The 17,359-nt window shown below is 31.9% G+C and overlaps 2 protein-coding genes across 30 annotated transcripts in view; one reads left to right on the top strand and one right to left on the bottom strand.

The window, feature by feature from the left end:
• RPS24 (ribosomal protein S24) overlaps window positions 1–17,359 on the bottom strand; it is a 773,435-nt gene that overhangs the window by 512,933 nt on the left and 243,143 nt on the right. The gene's annotated exons all lie outside the window — the stretch shown is intronic.
• KCNMA1 (potassium calcium-activated channel subfamily M alpha 1) overlaps window positions 1–17,359 on the top strand; it is a 432,315-nt gene that overhangs the window by 287,638 nt on the left and 127,318 nt on the right. For all 28 annotated transcript variants that reach the window (XM_052676753.1, XM_052676755.1, XM_052676754.1 and 25 more), the window contains exons 8-11: window positions 1,235–1,405; window positions 3,186–3,277; window positions 15,002–15,112; window positions 17,041–17,146. In XM_052676753.1, the coding sequence (XP_052532713.1) occupies window positions 1,235–1,405; window positions 3,186–3,277; window positions 15,002–15,112; window positions 17,041–17,146 (480 nt within the window). The remainder of the gene's footprint in view (window positions 1–1,234; window positions 1,406–3,185; window positions 3,278–15,001; window positions 15,113–17,040; window positions 17,147–17,359) is intronic.

Here is a 17,359-nt window from a genome sequence, read left to right as displayed (position 1 = left end):
ATTGGTGTTAATCCAGACTTTAAAAATAATTTCAACTGAAGAATTTGCTTGACTTCACTTAAATTACCTTGGGCTGCATTTGTCTACATAAGATACAATTCAGAATGCTTGTCTTCTAGTTATACCAGAAATCATTTAGAATGAAATGGACTAGTTGAGTTGGTAGGGACACGCAGAGATAGAACTCCTGACTAGTTCAGGGCTAACCAAACTTTGAAACATATTACTAAAGGCATTATCTAGTGATACCTCTTGAATGCTGACAGACACAGGGCATCAAACACCTAGCTTGGAAGCTGGTTTCAGTGTTTGACCTTCCTCAGGGTAAACAATTCTGTCCTTCTATGTAGCCTGAACTTGCCTTGACATCCAGCTATGTGCCATTTCCACATGTCCCATCACTGGTTACCAGTGTGAAGAAGTCAATGTTTAATTTTCAGTCTTAGGAAGATGAACTGAGGTTTTGGGTGGTATTTTTTGTGATATATTTCTCATTTAACATGCATTATGCATGTAAATGCATTTATTTGGGCCACTGCAGCTTTTTTTTTTTTCTTTCTTTCTTTCTTTCTTTTTTTTTTTTTAAACACAGATTCATTCACTTTTTCTAGATTTGAATTAAAAACAAACAAAACAAAAAAACATAGAATTTACAGTTTTAAAAATTACATCAGATAGAAGGAGGTTTTCTCTTTTTTTATTTTTTCTGCTGTAGGAATTCTCAATCTTTAGGTTTCCTAGTGGGGAACAAAACTTAATAGCTATTATGCGTACAGAGTATACTCGTATACTTCTTTCCTGCTGTTAAATTTATAACTTCTGTCACTTTTCCAAGTCAGTGATAAGTCAATAATGTCATAAATAGCTATATCATATCATATGACAAAACAATTAAGTAGAATAATTGCACTGGAAGTAATATCTGAAAAAATATCCGGACAAATTGATATCAAATAAGCCCTAGTTTTTCTTTAATAATGTACATTGTTTAGTAGTGATTGGAAAAACTTTTCTCGATAAACAGTTGCAGTGGCAATTCTATGTGTATTGGCAAGATAATGGTAAATCTATAATCCTGGGTCCTCTGTATGTTCAAAACAAATCCCAGAATGGGATCCAGAGTTTTATTTATCCAGAGTATTATCTGCCAATAAAATATGCGTATTTTTGTATCAGTAGAGATAGTTTATGGTACTTTTAGTTTATTCACTGTGTATTTCCTTTCTCATTTTAGGTGGAGAACTCAGGGGATCCTTGGGAAAATTTTCAAAATAATCAACAGTTAACGTATTGGGAATGCGTTTATTTACTGATGGTTACAATGTCTACTGTTGGTTATGGAGATGTTTATGCAAAAACAACCCTTGGTCGCCTTTTCATGGTCTTCTTCATCCTTGGGGGATTGGTAAAAAAAAAATATATATATTACTATTTTTCATTTTTATTAGTTTCTTCTAATTTAGTTCTTATTCTGTATATCTCAATCTCAGTGCTATAACTGAAGAAATAATAATATTTAACTTAATAAATTAAAATTAATTCTAAAACTCCTAAATAAGTTTAATACACTATTTTTTCTAAAGATAAATATTCTGACAGTCATAGGAGTCAGAATTTCTATAAACCACTGAAATAAGTAATGCATGTGAATACATGAAGTGCCTTAGCATTTCTGCTTATAAACTTAGTCCTAGTATTTTACTTTTCTGTGACTGAATGTAGGGCATATTTTTAAGCATAATATTGATACTTAAAGGCACTTTGCGGTTTCAGAAGTCCTACCCATCCTTCTGTGTTCCTTCCCAGAATTCCAACAAACACTGTGGCTCTGGACTGCCTTAAAGAGCAGCTTGCCTGACCCTGATGATGGCAAACCACAATTTTCTTTAATTTCAAACATCGTTTCATGTAACATAGCTCAATTTTAATTCAGTTTGTCACATGAAGCATGGTCATAACCAGTACCATTTTATATCAGCAAATTCTGGTGTTCTTTGTCCTATATGTACAAAGCACCAAAGTTGCTAGTTGTCTTCTATCAGCTTTTCTATTATTTATCACTATTAGTAATTCTATGGAACCTGTTGCAATGTTTTTTTCTAAAGCAGCAAGGTTTATTTCATTATTCAGACAGTGCAAGGTAAGTGCTGTACAGACAATTAATGATATATATTAATTCACATACATACATATCCTTTTTGTTACTTTACTCTCATACTGATTTCACATATACATACACCTTATGGAGTGATATGTATAAAATGATTTTATGAATACCATATATGTCAGACACACAGGTACATATATAAAAGTATATGTATGCATTTCCATCTATGTTTATTGACAAACAAGGACAGAGGTCATGCCAACTGGCAGTAGCTCTTCGAAGTATCCAGCCACAAGGGAGATGTTTGTTGGACAAAACATGGCAGAATAATTTTTATTTTCTCCTTGAAATCTTTTTTTTTTTTTTTTTTTCTTTCACATGTTACTCAAATCCTTTTAAAAACAAAACCTTTTGAAAAAGAATTTTTGGGGGTAGTGGTGATTGTTTTGTTCTTCAGAAGGAAGATTTGCCCCTGACTCTATCTTTTTGTCTTTGTTGAGATCCTAATCACAGGGGAAAACTTTTTTTTTTTTTTTTTTTTTAATAGAAATCTGTTGTGATATCCATAGAAATCCATTGTGATAATATTTTTTGTGGGTTTTTTTTTTTTTTTGGTGGTGATATTTTTTTAAATTTTGCTTTGCTTTTTTTGTTGTTGTTTTGTTTGTTTGTCTGTTTTGTTCTTTTTTCTTTTTTTTTTTCTTTCCAGTCAAGATGAGTATTTTTTTTACCTTCCCCTTTTCAAGAAGATTTAGACGTAACTGTACCTTATCATTATTTAACAGCTTGAATTAATTTTGTTCTTCTTTTGTTTTGTGTACCTATTTTTCCTCTTTCGGCCGTTTTATTAATTTATAAAACATGCACCTTCTCTAAGACCAACTTTTACATTGAACCCTCTTGTTTTGTTTGATAAGAACTTTTACATTTTTTAAATTTTCTTTTTAAACACCTTTGTAGATCTAATTCTTTTGCATTTTCAGATCTTAAAAATATTTATCTCTTGAAAATATTCATCATCCCCCTTTCTTTGGCCTATCTTTTTAGTCTTTTCTTCTGTCTCCTGTCTTCTTCTTAGGCCATGTTTGCCAGCTACGTCCCTGAAATCATAGAGTTAATAGGAAACCGCAAGAAATATGGTGGTTCCTATAGTGCGGTTAGTGGAAGAAAGTAAGTATCCCAAGAGGCTCTGCTGCCTCTGCTGCAGTAGAACACTCTCTGCATGCCATTTTCTTTTTTTTTTTTTTGTGTTTTTGTTTCATGCATGTAGGCAATGTTTGCTCGCTACGTGCCAGAAATTGCTGCTCTCATCCTTAATCGGAAGAAATACGGCGGGACTTTTAACTCAACCCGAGGCAGAAAGTAAGTCAAAAAAGACCAGGTGTGGTTGTGTGACTTTAAAGATACCCTGAAGGTGGTAATAGCTGACCTGCAGCTTAAAAAGCTGTATTGCTTGACTTCAGATGTTACCACTGGAGAACTGTCACACTATAGTTAGAGACCTGGGCTAATGCTACGGTACAAGTCACAACATTATGTTCCTGCTTCAAGAGAACCTGGATACCATTAGGACTACACTGATATAAATCGAAAAAAAAAATAAATGAATAAATAAATATCTTGCTTTTGCATATGCAGCTAGCTTCTGGAAAGAGATTAACATCCCTTCACCTTTTTGAGCATCGCTTAATTATTTGGTGATCTCTTAACTAAGTCACAATGGTAATTAATGTGATTTTGGAGAAAATCAGTTCTTTAGATAACTTCAGTTTGCTGGAGTGAAAAATGAGATATTTATGTCAATTGGATTATTCCACAACTGTCTGAGACAATTGATAATACTGATTGTTATTGTTCAAATAACAGATGCGAATCTCAAGCAGCTCCTATTGATTGCATATGAATATTGCAAAAACTAGTGGTTTTACGAATGTATGACCAAGAGTTTTAAAATTATTTTCTTCCACAACCACTGTAAAGAAGAGGAAGTATTATCCTTAGTATCAATGTAGCGTGGGAAAAAAATGAAAATAAAAAGTAATCATTTTGGTTGGTAGCAACAGGTAGTTTTTATTAAACTGTTTCAACCCATTACATTTCTGTTGAAAGTCTGTTTTCATGACCAAGTTAAAAACGTCTTTTTCTGGCAGTCCCAACATCTAGATCTGAGATCTGGCCTTCAATAAATCAAACGTACATGCAGATATATTATTTTATTTTTATCACCATTAATGTTGCCATCTTCTGTTTCATTACATATGTTTGTGAAATTCTCTAGCAGATATATGTATTTACCACAAAAGACTAATTGTATAAAATCCTTTCCATAGGACAAAAGAAGGAACTTTAGGAAATTATCTAATTTGTCCTTTTCCATACTTCAAGCAGAAAGGGTTTTCACCTTGTTCACCCTAAGTTATCTCCCATGCATGATTTTATAGATGTAAATCATGATTTCATCAAATTATTTCTTCTCCTTGTAGAGAAGAAAGGCTACATTTGCCCCAAAGAACTAATTTGAGAGTACTGGTTTAAATCACTGGGTCAAAGAACAATATTTGTTTTATTCTAATACTGTTACATATTCAATAATAGTCATAATGACTCGTAAATGACAACTTCAGCTTTTCCATTTTTAAGGTACCATCCAGTGTCTAAAGTTATTTTTTACTGCAAAATCTAATACTGGAAACATACATCATAATTCATTTATAAAGATGAAAAAAAAGTCTTCATTTATTTCTGACAGTTCCCAAAATGTTTATTTGTGACAGAGGCTTACTCAGTTTCATGCTTGTGTTCATACTTTGTTTTCTAAGAAGAGGATTTTCAAATACAGAATTTGCACCTCATTTTTCACTCTTGTAACTCCAAAAGAGTTACAAGAGGTGAATATATTTTAAAAACCATTTTAAATACAGAGTTCTAGTCTCTCACTTTCTACATTGTCACTAGTACCCAGCATTGCTCAGTTGCCTCTAAACTAGGACTTGATCTTCAGTCAGAATCCCACATCCTGAAAACCTCAATTCCTGTTCAAAGACTTCCTGCTAGCTTTGGGGCGTGCTTCATTTTGTTTTCTCTCCTTTTCTTTTTTGTCTTTTTATAAACTGTCTTTTTTTTAGCTCACTCAGTGCTTATTCTGCAGATCTCTACTGCCCATATAACTTCTCAATTGAAACAGCTCTGTCATCAGCATGCAAAATGTTCTATTTACTTAATGCATTGTTTTCTGGTTCAAATATTAATTACTGAGTAGTATAAAGAAGTCTTTTGCTTGTGTGGGTCTTTCATCAAGGAATCTAAACTTGGGAACTGCACAGTAAAAAGCTATTAGTAATCCTTTTTTTGATGTTGCTTTTGCAGTCAGTAGAACAAGATTGATGAAATGTTATGTTTGGCCAAAATTTAAGTTTTCATTTGGAATTCAGTGTTGAGAGAATGGATTGTCAGAACCAATAAGCTTTCCTCTGCTTGGGATTTGGGCATGTGGTAGTAATTAGCAATATAAGCTCTTTAGTTGAGCAACCAAGCATAGATTCTGGCAGCATACATAATGGGAAACTACATTTGTTCTAGTTCTAATGTCAGAAAGTTTCCAGATAAAATTAAATGCAAGTACAAAATGAAGGGAGGTAAATTTTGTTGAAAGATACTGCTTCAACACTTAAAATAGCAGATGTGTATACTTTCAGTTCTTTCTCCAAAATAGATAACTATATGCAATCTGCTTTGTAGCATTTCTATAAATGTTTATGCACATGTCCTTGTGAATTATGTCTGTGGAATAACATACTTCTATACTACCACCAAAAATTTAGATAGGAAGTTAAAATTAACATATGATTGTGTACCTCTTAAGGATTGTACTACATGGCTTTACTACAAGGAAAGCATTGGTAAAGAATTTTAACTGTTGAAGCAGCTGGAGTGTATGTGTAAGAAGTATTTGTATAGATTTCTCTTACTAAAGAAAAAATAAATAAAAAAGATATTTTTTATTTCACATTTCATTTTGTTTTTCAGCCAGTAAGGTCATGGAAAGGCTCATTAACTATACAGGAAATGTTTTACACACTAAAGAAACATTCTACTCTCTTAGATGAGACATACAGAGTTGAGAAACTGAGATAGTTTATATGCAGTTTGCAATTATCACTGATTAAATTTACTAGATAGCTTTGTTTCAGAAATCCATATGGTTTTTTTTTTTTTATATCTACTTTATAAGGTATTCCTGTGATGAGATTTGCAAGGTCTTGAAGAACACAAAGCGGGAATTTTTTTTTTGCCTGTTAAACCAACAAAAATCCTCTGACGTATAAACAGTAAAATACATACTATTATATCAATAGGAAGTGTGGCCAAGACCAAATATGTACGTTTGATGATGAATTGACACAGTCTCAACCTAGAAAAATTAAATAAATGAGAAGTTACTCCAAAAAGATGCTAATCCTTTTCTTGAATATTAGACCTGTAAGCAATGAGATGTTCCATAAGTAACAAAATTAGTGCTAATCACGATTTGCTACAGATCACAGCTCACTTCACCAGGAAACTCTGTATATACAGTGTACCCTGATACACTAAATTGATGATCAGTAGATGAGAAAAAAAATCTTACTGAGTTTAGTTCTATCAACAACAAACAATTTTTTTCTGTCTACAATCACCAAGTACAAATGATACAGAGAAGATTAGATTCTAAGCTTGTAAAGACAAGAAAACATTTTGATATTAAAAAATATATAAGATGTAATTGGAAAACAAAATTCAGGCATAAGGAACTATCATTGCAACAAAAATATTTATTTATATTGCTAAGAAGTATCTTAGTGAAGTTTTAATTTTTCTTTTATCATATAATTTTTTTCTTTATCATATCAGCAGTATATTCCATACCACTTTTCATTACAGTTCATCTTCATAAATGAATACTCTAGTGCATGATTTTATATCTTTTGCAAAGCAGATGTTACCTCTGTTCTTCATTTATTAGCTAATGTTCTACTGATACAATATTTTATTATTAATTGACTAGTAACTACCTGAAAGATTTTTTGTGAGACTTAAATGAGTCTTGGAGTCTTTAAATGAGTCTCATGTGAAAAATGTTTTCTGAAAATTACAAATAATTTTAAAATGCAGAATAGAAATTTATAATGAGGTTTAAATTCTTATGAATCTGTTCATCATCAAGCATAATGTCATCACTCTTAAAAATGTCTGCGGTATTCCATAGGGCATATCTTACTCGAACTTTGGGAAACATGCTAGAGAACCAAGGAATAAATAATTAAATGATACTTGAGAAAAAGTTATATTCAGGTAATCTATTTTTCACTTTTCCTGAATATATGTTTATTAGTCAACGATGATAGAATATCATAAACATCATAAATATGGTTATAGAAAACTAGTAAATTGAATTAAATATTGAAGATTTAAAATTAAGTATTAAATATCACACTGGAATATATAGCTTAGATATTGACTACTGTAGAGGGTGAGGAAATTAACACTCAGTAAACTAGTGAAAAACTTGTATTATTAAGAACAAATGAACCATTTTTTAATGACAAATTACTGGAGATAAGCACTAGATATAACATAGCAAGGTGCAGAAAGAAGAAATCACAATATTATGAAAGGTGTACAAAAGTCTAATTTAGACATTTGTTTAGAAAATAATATCTATTTTTTATATATAAAGTACTTGGGCTTTTTTTTTTTCTTTTACATTTGTTTTCATAAGCTGCAAATTGAAATGACTTATAGCTTGAGTGTTAGTGATATTTCCCTATGCCATTGTTCTGAATAATTTTGAGACTGTTGCTTGGCTCCCTACACGTTATCTGCATATTTTCTCTCTAAGACTCTCAGGTTCACTTATTCTGACCGAATTCTTTCCATTACCTGTTTGTAGAGTTCCTGAAATATTATTCAGTGCATCATTTTCACATGAAGTATTATAAAAGGAAGAAAAGCATAAATTTCATTGTGCTGATAAACTATTATTTTTGGACTGAGAAATTAGCTTACTGGTTGGTTCATGTACGCATAGATCTGGAAGTCTGGAGGAGGTGGTGATCACTTGGGCTCTGGATGTTTTTCTGAAGTGCTCCAACCAACTTCTCTATAAAGTTCAAGCTTTTTAGATTGAGATTTTCTTCAATAAACATTTGGTTTTCAGATTACTAAAATTCTGCAAGTGAACTTTTGTGATGTTCAGAACATATACTTTCAGTCCTAGACAAAACAGAATTTACAAAATAATCTGTTATTTCTTTTGTGCAAAAAAAATCATTTATTTATTCTTAACCTTCATATTATCCCAGCCTGGGATTTTCTGTTCTGAGATTTTCTTAGATTCAGGTTTAGATCTGTTTTTCTGGTAATTAATTATTAACCTTTTGCTCCAGATTTACATGTTTATTTGAGATTCAAGATTTATCTTAATTAGTTTTTTCATTTCTCTATTCATGTAATTAGGCTGGATTTTAGTTCTGTTAATTGTTTTCCATTTGAAAACAGTTGCTTATTGTGTAAGTTAGCTTACACAAAGCTTAAGAAGACATGAATAGAATATTTGCATACTGATGGACTGTAAGAGGGACTGGATGATGTAATGATTTTTTTCAGTCTTCTGCATTGAATAATTACATATTAATTACATGGGCTAAGTTGTTTTTGCCTCTTATATGCAAACCTCCATTTAAAACTCTTTATGAGGGGAGCGAGTAAAACATGGCTTCACATGAATAGATATAGACAAAGAGAAGGGGATTTTTATAATTACTTTCTATGTGTACATTTTCTTAATAGTAACTTAATATATGTGCTAAGATTTGTTGAGTTTATATATATATAAATAATTTTAAGACATTACTATAGATAAAAATTAAAAATGGCAATTTAATGAAATCACAGTCCTTACTGTATAAGCTATTAAAATCTCCTGTTTCTCTTCTCTCATGGTCTACTTTGCTTTCCAGACATTTCTTCAGATTTCTTAAATTTACAAGCCATAAATTAGCAAATCATCAGCATATCAATGGGAAGAATCATCTGTTAGAGATTCCTTCCAGAAGGAAACATGGGATTCAATAACTAAACTTCACAGAGGAAAATAAAAACTGTAGACAGATAGATATGGTAAACAGAAAGACAAACAGATAATTTAACTTGACAGACCATCTTGGATTCATTAGGCATTGGACTTTGATTAAAAATTAGAACATTTTTTTTTAAAGACTTATCCAGATACTCTGGCAAAGATCCATTTGCTGCAGTAATGAGAGACATAGCTCCAAAGAAAGTGACATAATATTATTATATTAAATTGTTTGATGCAGTATGTAAGATACTATTTTCCAGTGGGATGAGACTGTAATAGGAGAATGTGACATGGATTGCATTATGATCCCCAGCAGTGTCTCGCTTTCACATCTGCTAGCCATTCTTCTAATTCCACTGTTTCAAATGAAGTCTCACTTAGTGAAGTCTCACTCTGATGAGTGTTAAATAGACTGACAGATAGGACTAACAGGACAATCTTTTCCTCAATTTTGCATACTTATTAAACTGTATCCATTTTTGTGAAAGCAAGGAACAGAGTGTGGGAATTGAGATATAATAATATTTTGACTTTTTTTCCCCTGAAGTGCATCTAGTTCTCAAATCATCTTCTGTTCCTGAACAATAGCAATAATTTTTAATAGCAATAATATTTCTAGTTAAGAATATACTAAATTCAACTTTTTTCCTTTTCCTAAAATCCAGTTTAAAGAAAGGAATGTACAATTTTCCAGAATTTAATGCGCTCTGTTAGCGTCTTCTCTAGTTAAAATATTACTCAGACAAAAAAATATTTGAGAACTTGCATCAGTCTATTATTTCGCTGTTTTTCAGAAAAAAACACTTTTGAGCATTTAAGTAGTGCAAATGACACTATAACACATATCACAAATATATATCACAAATATTCACTGAACAGGACTGAAACTCGAATATGTATGTGTGTTTGCTATAGTTTTCTAGCTGTCATAATTCACAACTGATCAAGATGCCTTGTATGTGGCTGTATCTTTTTTGGGCACACTAACAATTTTCAGTTTAAGAAATGGAAATGATTCATTCTTGATTCCTTATGCATGTATTGGTCAAATAGAAAGCTAATGTCTGCATCAGATAGAAACAAAAAGCAAACACACGCACATGCACACACATGTACACACATACATGTACACACACACACACACACACACACACACACAAAGTTTTTTTTTTTTTCCCTTTGGTCCTAAAGTTAATGAATGATATATTAGTCTTAGAGGTCCATGAAGTCTTCTGGGAAGGAAAGAAATAAATCATGACGACAGTACTGTAAAATCTCTTCATGTTAGTCTGAGAAGTTTCTATTAAAATAAGAATTGTGTCTAAAATAAGAATTGCCTTGTTGTATTATGTATACTGCATAATAGGGGAGAGATATATGAGTATGTGTAGAGTTTTCATGTAATTGAATTTAATTAGTATTATCTTGAATAAAAACAGATAAATCATAAAATCCACAAGCAGCTAGAAATGTATTGTACACAGGAACATTTAAAGAATACATTCCATTGATATAATAGAAAAGATAATATGTACAGACTGTGTTGACATTGATTATTATTGATGAAAAATCTATTAGGAAGTGATTTTTATTAGGAAGACAAAGTGACTGATGCCAATAATTTGTTAATGAATACTATTAGACTTTAGAATAACCCATTGATTTCGACCATGGCTGTCTGCTACAGGTATAAAAAGAAAGGATTTAGATGGTCAGTAGATGAAGTCAGGATCAGGTCTCTAAGAAGACAGACAGTAAAGAGATTTGAGCACTTTTATTTGTTATAAATATTATAATATTATAGAGATATCTAGATCAATAAGAACCACACTTCAGTTCTTTGAAAAGTGAATGCCATGTATTTAACTGAATCCTGAACAGAATTTTCTATTTGTTATGATTATGACAGATGAGTGACACTGAGTTTTTTAAAGTTCTTTTTACTTGTTCCAAAAAAATGGATATAATTTCTTTCAAAACAAGCTAAAAATTTATATTTAGTATTCTGTCCTCTGAAGGAAAAACCATGTAAAATCATTTCTGACGAGTCCTATTCTCAGTGGTTCTGTTTTCATTTACAGTTCTATTTACACAAATTAAATATGTGTTCTCAGTGATCTCCTGTTGGAATTCTAGATGATTTAGCTTTTGCTTATTTCATTTTTTCCTTTGTGAAACTGTATTTGTGGTAGGCAGAGGTCTTCTGACAGTAATTCTATTTACTTTATAAGGAGCTAAAAAAGGCATCTTTTTTTATATGATGTTTCATTCTGTCTGTGTGAGGAAAAAAGGTAAATATTGTAGAGAATTTCAGCTTTGTAAAAAGATTTCGTCACATAAGTGTACTAATTTTCTGTATTTGATCACACTAATTATATTTCAGAGTGATAAATGGATATGTGATAAGATTAGTCTGACACTTTCTTGATAGAATATACTCTTGATAGGCTTTGAATTCTCTGTGAAATGTTTTTGCAGCATCAGAATTGTGTAATATGGATTTGCGTTGTTGTATTGAACCAATTTCACCTCTGATACAGTTGTTCTGACAACTGTTACTTCACAGAAACCATAGTCTTCCTGATTACTTAACAGCAAAAAGTGTCTGAAATCCTGAGTCCTGTTTTTCAATATAATGGGGAAAAATCTAAATTTTCTTTTTAATGAACAAACAAAAGAATATCATACTTCTGAGGATTTTCATAAACAAAACTTAAGTGCAAAGTTTAGACATTTCTGTCTGTAGAATCAACATTTTTAATGTAGTATTTTCCTACCAAAGAACTCTAGCCATAAAAAGAAGATATCCATTTTACTTGGTGCATGGAAAAACTGGGTGGTGTTTGGAAGAGGAATGATTATTGGCACAAACAGAGGAAGTTATAAATCTTCAGATCATACACAGGACAGATTGGAACAATACAAACTCTCCAAGTTTTCTAAGTTTATGCACCAAATAACTCTCTCTGGGCAAGTAGGAAATCTGTTTTTGGTTTCTTCTAAGCAAAAATATTACTTATGGTGAAAAGAGTTTGTTTGTTTGTTTTTCTGTGGGAATTTTCAACCAAAAATTAATGTATCTCATCAGAAAATATTGTTTGAAAACCAGGAAAGTTTTTTTTAGAAATCACTATTTAGAATGCTTTTTTGGGCTGTACAGCAAGGACGAGAGTTGATACCAAAGTAGCCCAAAATCAGAGTAGTAATTAGTGCACATGGTAAAAATACCTTCTGTCACTTTCAAAAGAATTAGTACGGATGCTCATGTGCAAATGTATTTAACGGGGAAAAAAAAAAGTTTTATTTTTCCTAGATCAGATTATATGAAACAACACTGATTGAGAATCATAAGAAATAATAATTGTACCCAATACATTTGCTTTTAGTAGCAGATGTTTTGAGTAAATGTCTTCTGGAGGTCTTTTCCAACTCCATTTAATCTGTATTATTAGAAAACCTATGCTGTGTCAGGAATACAGCTCCGTATTTTCTGTCCATTATTTATCATTTTCTTGACTCTAGATAGGCTCACATTCAGAAAAAGTTCTGAATAGCGCTGGAGAACTAGTATAATATAGTGTACCAATCTCAGTCTGTTCAGAATTTAACTCTAGTAAGGTACTAAGATTTTGAACATCTTTTCAGAATCTGAACTTGAGAATTTCTGGTAAATTTAATCTATTGGATGGAAATTCATCCATTTGGTAAGGAGGGAATCTAATCTACCATCTTCTGGCTGAACTGTGCGCTCAATGCATGCACACACAGTTCCAGCAGCTCAGATGATCAACCCCTTAGGAAAACTGAGGAAGACTGCTCAGAATGGGAATGCAGGTAGGGATTTATGCAGCCTAAGGGCTGCTTCAATTTTGCCAAGCTGCAAATGTCCCAGATGAAATCTCTGAGGGACCCTTTGCACTAAAAAGGGATGAACTAAAATATTTTTATTTCATTTTGTTTTCTGTTATTGTACTTACTGTCTTATATTACAGAAAAGCAATTAGGGATTGTTTAGTCTGAGAACTCAACTGCATTTTGTACACAGTAGATGAAAAGCTTAGATAAAAATTGAACAAAATTTTTGGTGAAGCTGAAGCAGACAGTCCAGGTAGCTAGTTTATCAATAAAAGATCATAGTAGTAAGTCATGTTAAAATTTCATGTCATTATGTATTCCTTGCCTATTAAAAGGAATGAAACAATTCTTTTAGTTACTGTTTCTAAAACTGCCTATGAAGTGTAGTGATGTCACTAAGAAATCTTATAAAAGGAGAGTTCAAGGTTATCATATTTCTAAACAAACTTTAAAACTACCCTACACTATTTGTAAAGGTGGTACTAATAGAACAATATCATAAAGTGTACTGGACTGGAATAATACAGTTTCATTTTCCTAGTGACCTGAACCACTGCAAAGTAACAGTACATAATGTTTCTATTGTTCACCATATGGAGCATGTTGTTGATTTATTCTTTTTTCTGTGTCATTCTTTTTTCCAATGAATTCCATGCACCTTTCACACACATCACATCAAGCTCCTAATTATGAAGCAAGTGCAGGCCCATTATATTAGTAATCATTGCTGCCACCTATTATTAGTTGCTTCCAGCCAATGAGATTGCTCTATTACTCAGTTGTTCACAAAATAGTTTTTATGTAATGGTGACTGGGATAGTCTAATTTTTACTGTTAGAATACTTTGCTTCATATTTGGCAGCAAAATTTGGACAATTTTGTGAAATTTTGCATTTGAAACATTTGTTTATAGACTATATGACTATAATGAATCTGGCTTTCTTTCTCTTAGTTCAGCAATTGCAACTGGATCACCTTGTCTGTCTTCTGTAAGCAATGTGATTATTGGAAGTATTAGTATTAGGCATGTAAAAATCACAGTCTATCATAAAATAGTAAGGGTAAAGAAGGTTGGGTTAAGTTCATTCCATGAAGAAAATTGTGAGACAGCATAGGATATCCTTATCAGAAAATGTATTTTGCTTTACAGTGGTAGAGGAACAATGATCCATTAAGTCAGGAATTGCGCAGTTTCCTTCTTATTTAAAATGTATAATTCAAGAAGGTGTGTGTAGGTATGTGCTTTCCTCTTACAAGTCATCTATTCAGGTAAATCTGTTTGGTACAAATGAAAAACTGTGAAACAGAAGGAACCTATGTGAAATCTTAGTGTGTGCAAGCTGGAATGATACATTTCTATAATGTATCAAATAATAAGTTCTTATTTCACAGTACATGCCATGTAGGTGTTAATATAGGAGAAAGATTCTTCTTTTACTGACAGTTTTTATTGACAAGCTTTGCACTGCCTTCAGTGATATAATTCTCTGGTTTCATGGAAAAATGTAGAATAATTTTAGGGAGATTTATTGCCTTATTACATCGTAAAACAAAAAATTTAAACTGATAATTTCAGCAGAAAAGTTTTAAATGCAGATGAAAATCTGTGAAATAAGAGAAATATGATTTTGAAAGGGACTGATCAATACGGTGTATAAACATCTGTATAAATTATGTGTCTTGTTAAATGTGCACTTAACCAAAGACTGTAGTCTTTGCAGGTGAGAATGTAAATGTATTTTGAATTGCAAAACCTCTTTTGGAATTGATGTTTTACTTTTTTAGGTTCATGGAATAGGTGTTAGAGAGACATCATGAAAACTAATACTCTTTCTTGGGCAATAAATTACCATTTTCTTCTTTATTTGCTTGCTTGTTTTACTTTCTTTGCAAGATTAACTCTCATTTTTCTGTAACAGGCACATAGTTGTCTGTGGTCATATAACACTTGAAAGCGTGTCCAACTTCCTGAAGGACTTCCTGCACAAGGATAGGGATGATGTCAACGTAGAAATCGTCTTTCTGCATAAGTGAGTAATCTTTCAAAATAAGCCATCTTGTATATTATGAAAACTTATTGAATTAACGTATGTACCTTTGGGGAAAATATAGGATTTTCCAATGTCCAAGTGATTGTTAAGTTAATGTATACCATTTCGTTTTTTCCACTGGCATAAGTTATTTTGAGAAAAAGAGTGTTTTTTGCAGTTATTTTATAATCCATTTTTAAGCACAGTAGTATGGGTATTTCAAGAAAATAGATTTCAGAGCCAGTCATATAAGTTGTGATGTAGAATATCTTAAGACATATCTAAAATGAGAAGGGAATTACAAAATTTAAAAAAAAAAAAAAAAAAAAAAAAAAAAGTTCTCATAAATAGACATGAGAGTTTTTTTAAGTGGCAAATATTTCTAGTGAAACAGGCACAATTGGTAAAACAAGTAAAAGTAGTGAAAACCAGTGAATGGTATGAAATTATGGCATCTGAAAACACCTGTTTTCATTTCATTAGGAAAAATGATTTTGCACTGTAAAATATTTACAGAACAAAAATGCAGATGAAAATATAGTTTTAATATGAAAATGACGCAGTACTTGATAGCGAAGGTAGAAAGTAAATTCTCATCACTATAATAGTTGGTACTGTTCTTTTACCCAAATATACCCACAGACACAGTCTCTTAAATTTTTTTTTATGTGGGATTTGGAAAGGTGTTTGAAGGTGGACATTGATAGTTGCAGCCTCTGCATTGCAAGTGATGCAACATGGAGTCTCCCTATGGGAGAACCTGTTAGAAATAGCCATGTGCTCAAAAGAGTGACAGTGTAAGTAGTCTTTTCTGATCTGGAATAGCACCTGTTTCGATGTGCCAAAAGCTATGAATAAGTGATGTTTTTGCATTTAGCAACAAGTTCTGCACTTTTCTTCTTTTCAAAGAAGAATAATTATAGAATCAAAGAATAAATAATTACTAATGATTCAACAAACTAATAATCAGCTCTTGCACTTTTTTTTTTTTTTTTTTGTTTTAATATTCATTCCTTTAAAACTAGACTAGACATGTTATCCTTGAGGAACAGCATTGTTTCTTATTTCCCCTTTCTTAAGTAGTAATGGGAATTGACTTTGAGAGGAAAGTAAAGATTCAGATTTCCACAGTGAAAATGCATGGTGACATGAAAAGGGAGACTGCAAATGCATGTGAAGAGAGTTCAGCACCTGGTTACTTGTTTGTGCCTGTTTTTGGTATTTTTCTGTTTGTTTGTTTGTTTTTGTTATGTTTTTGTTTTTCCTGTGCTGTCATGGGCAAATATTTGTGTTTACTTGTTTTATTTTCTTACTAATTTAGCATTTTGCGTCAGAAATTTCTCAGGCTGTGGTTACGTAGCTATTGAATCCACTTGTTCTATTTGGTCATGTTTATGGCAAAATGAAATGAGATTAAGCCAGAGAAAAATTAGGTTTGTTTTAATTCCAGCTCATATAGGCATCAAGGGATCCTTACAGGATTCCTTCCCTGGCTTGTAATTATTTCCCATTGACCTCTTTTATTTGTTGCAGTCAGCTGTTTAGCCAGCAGTAGGTATGTGCAGGGGATGATTGCCTTAATAGAAAAGTTTTGTGGAAAATACTTCCTCCATAGAGAGGATGTTTTCAGATGTTTGCATCACTGTTTCTAGATTCACCTCTTTAAGAAAGTGACATAAGCATACAGAGCACAGTTAATCAGACCAGATGTTCTCTAGATAGAAGTAGGGAAGTGTAAGCAGTGTAGTATTTGTTTAAGTACTGTATATTCTTTCCACAGCACAGGAAAAGCAGTGAAAATGCAAAATGTATAAATAAATAAAAATAAATAAACGAGTCAGTTTATAAATAAAAGAAGAAAATGAAATTGTTGTGGAAAAAAGTGGCCTTTCATTTGTTTTTGTATTTTCTTCCTCTTCTCAATGCAGTATCTCCCCTAACCTTGAGCTGGAAGCTCTTTTTAAACGACACTTCACTCAGGTGGAATTTTATCAGGGTTCAGTCCTCAATCCCCATGACCTGGCAAGAGTAAAGGTAATATTTCTTCTGTTCTGTTAACTGACTTCAACTTAAGTACTCATTGCATTATTTGATTAAAACAAAAATAATTTAAGTAACAGTCGCATTCTACAGGTAAACTCAAAACACTGTTTTTCCATTTCTATTAGCTTATGTAATAAATTACAATGTTTATCCTTCTAGATATTATTTTCCTTGTATCTTTAGATTTACAAAGCTACAGTACCA

This window comes from Tympanuchus pallidicinctus, unplaced genomic scaffold (assembly GCF_026119805.1).
Source record: "Tympanuchus pallidicinctus isolate F22 unplaced genomic scaffold, pur_lepc_1.0 scaffold16, whole genome shotgun sequence".
Taxonomy (NCBI): Eukaryota; Metazoa; Chordata; class Aves; order Galliformes; family Phasianidae; genus Tympanuchus; species Tympanuchus pallidicinctus.
This window is presented reverse-complemented; position numbering and strand designations above follow the sequence as displayed.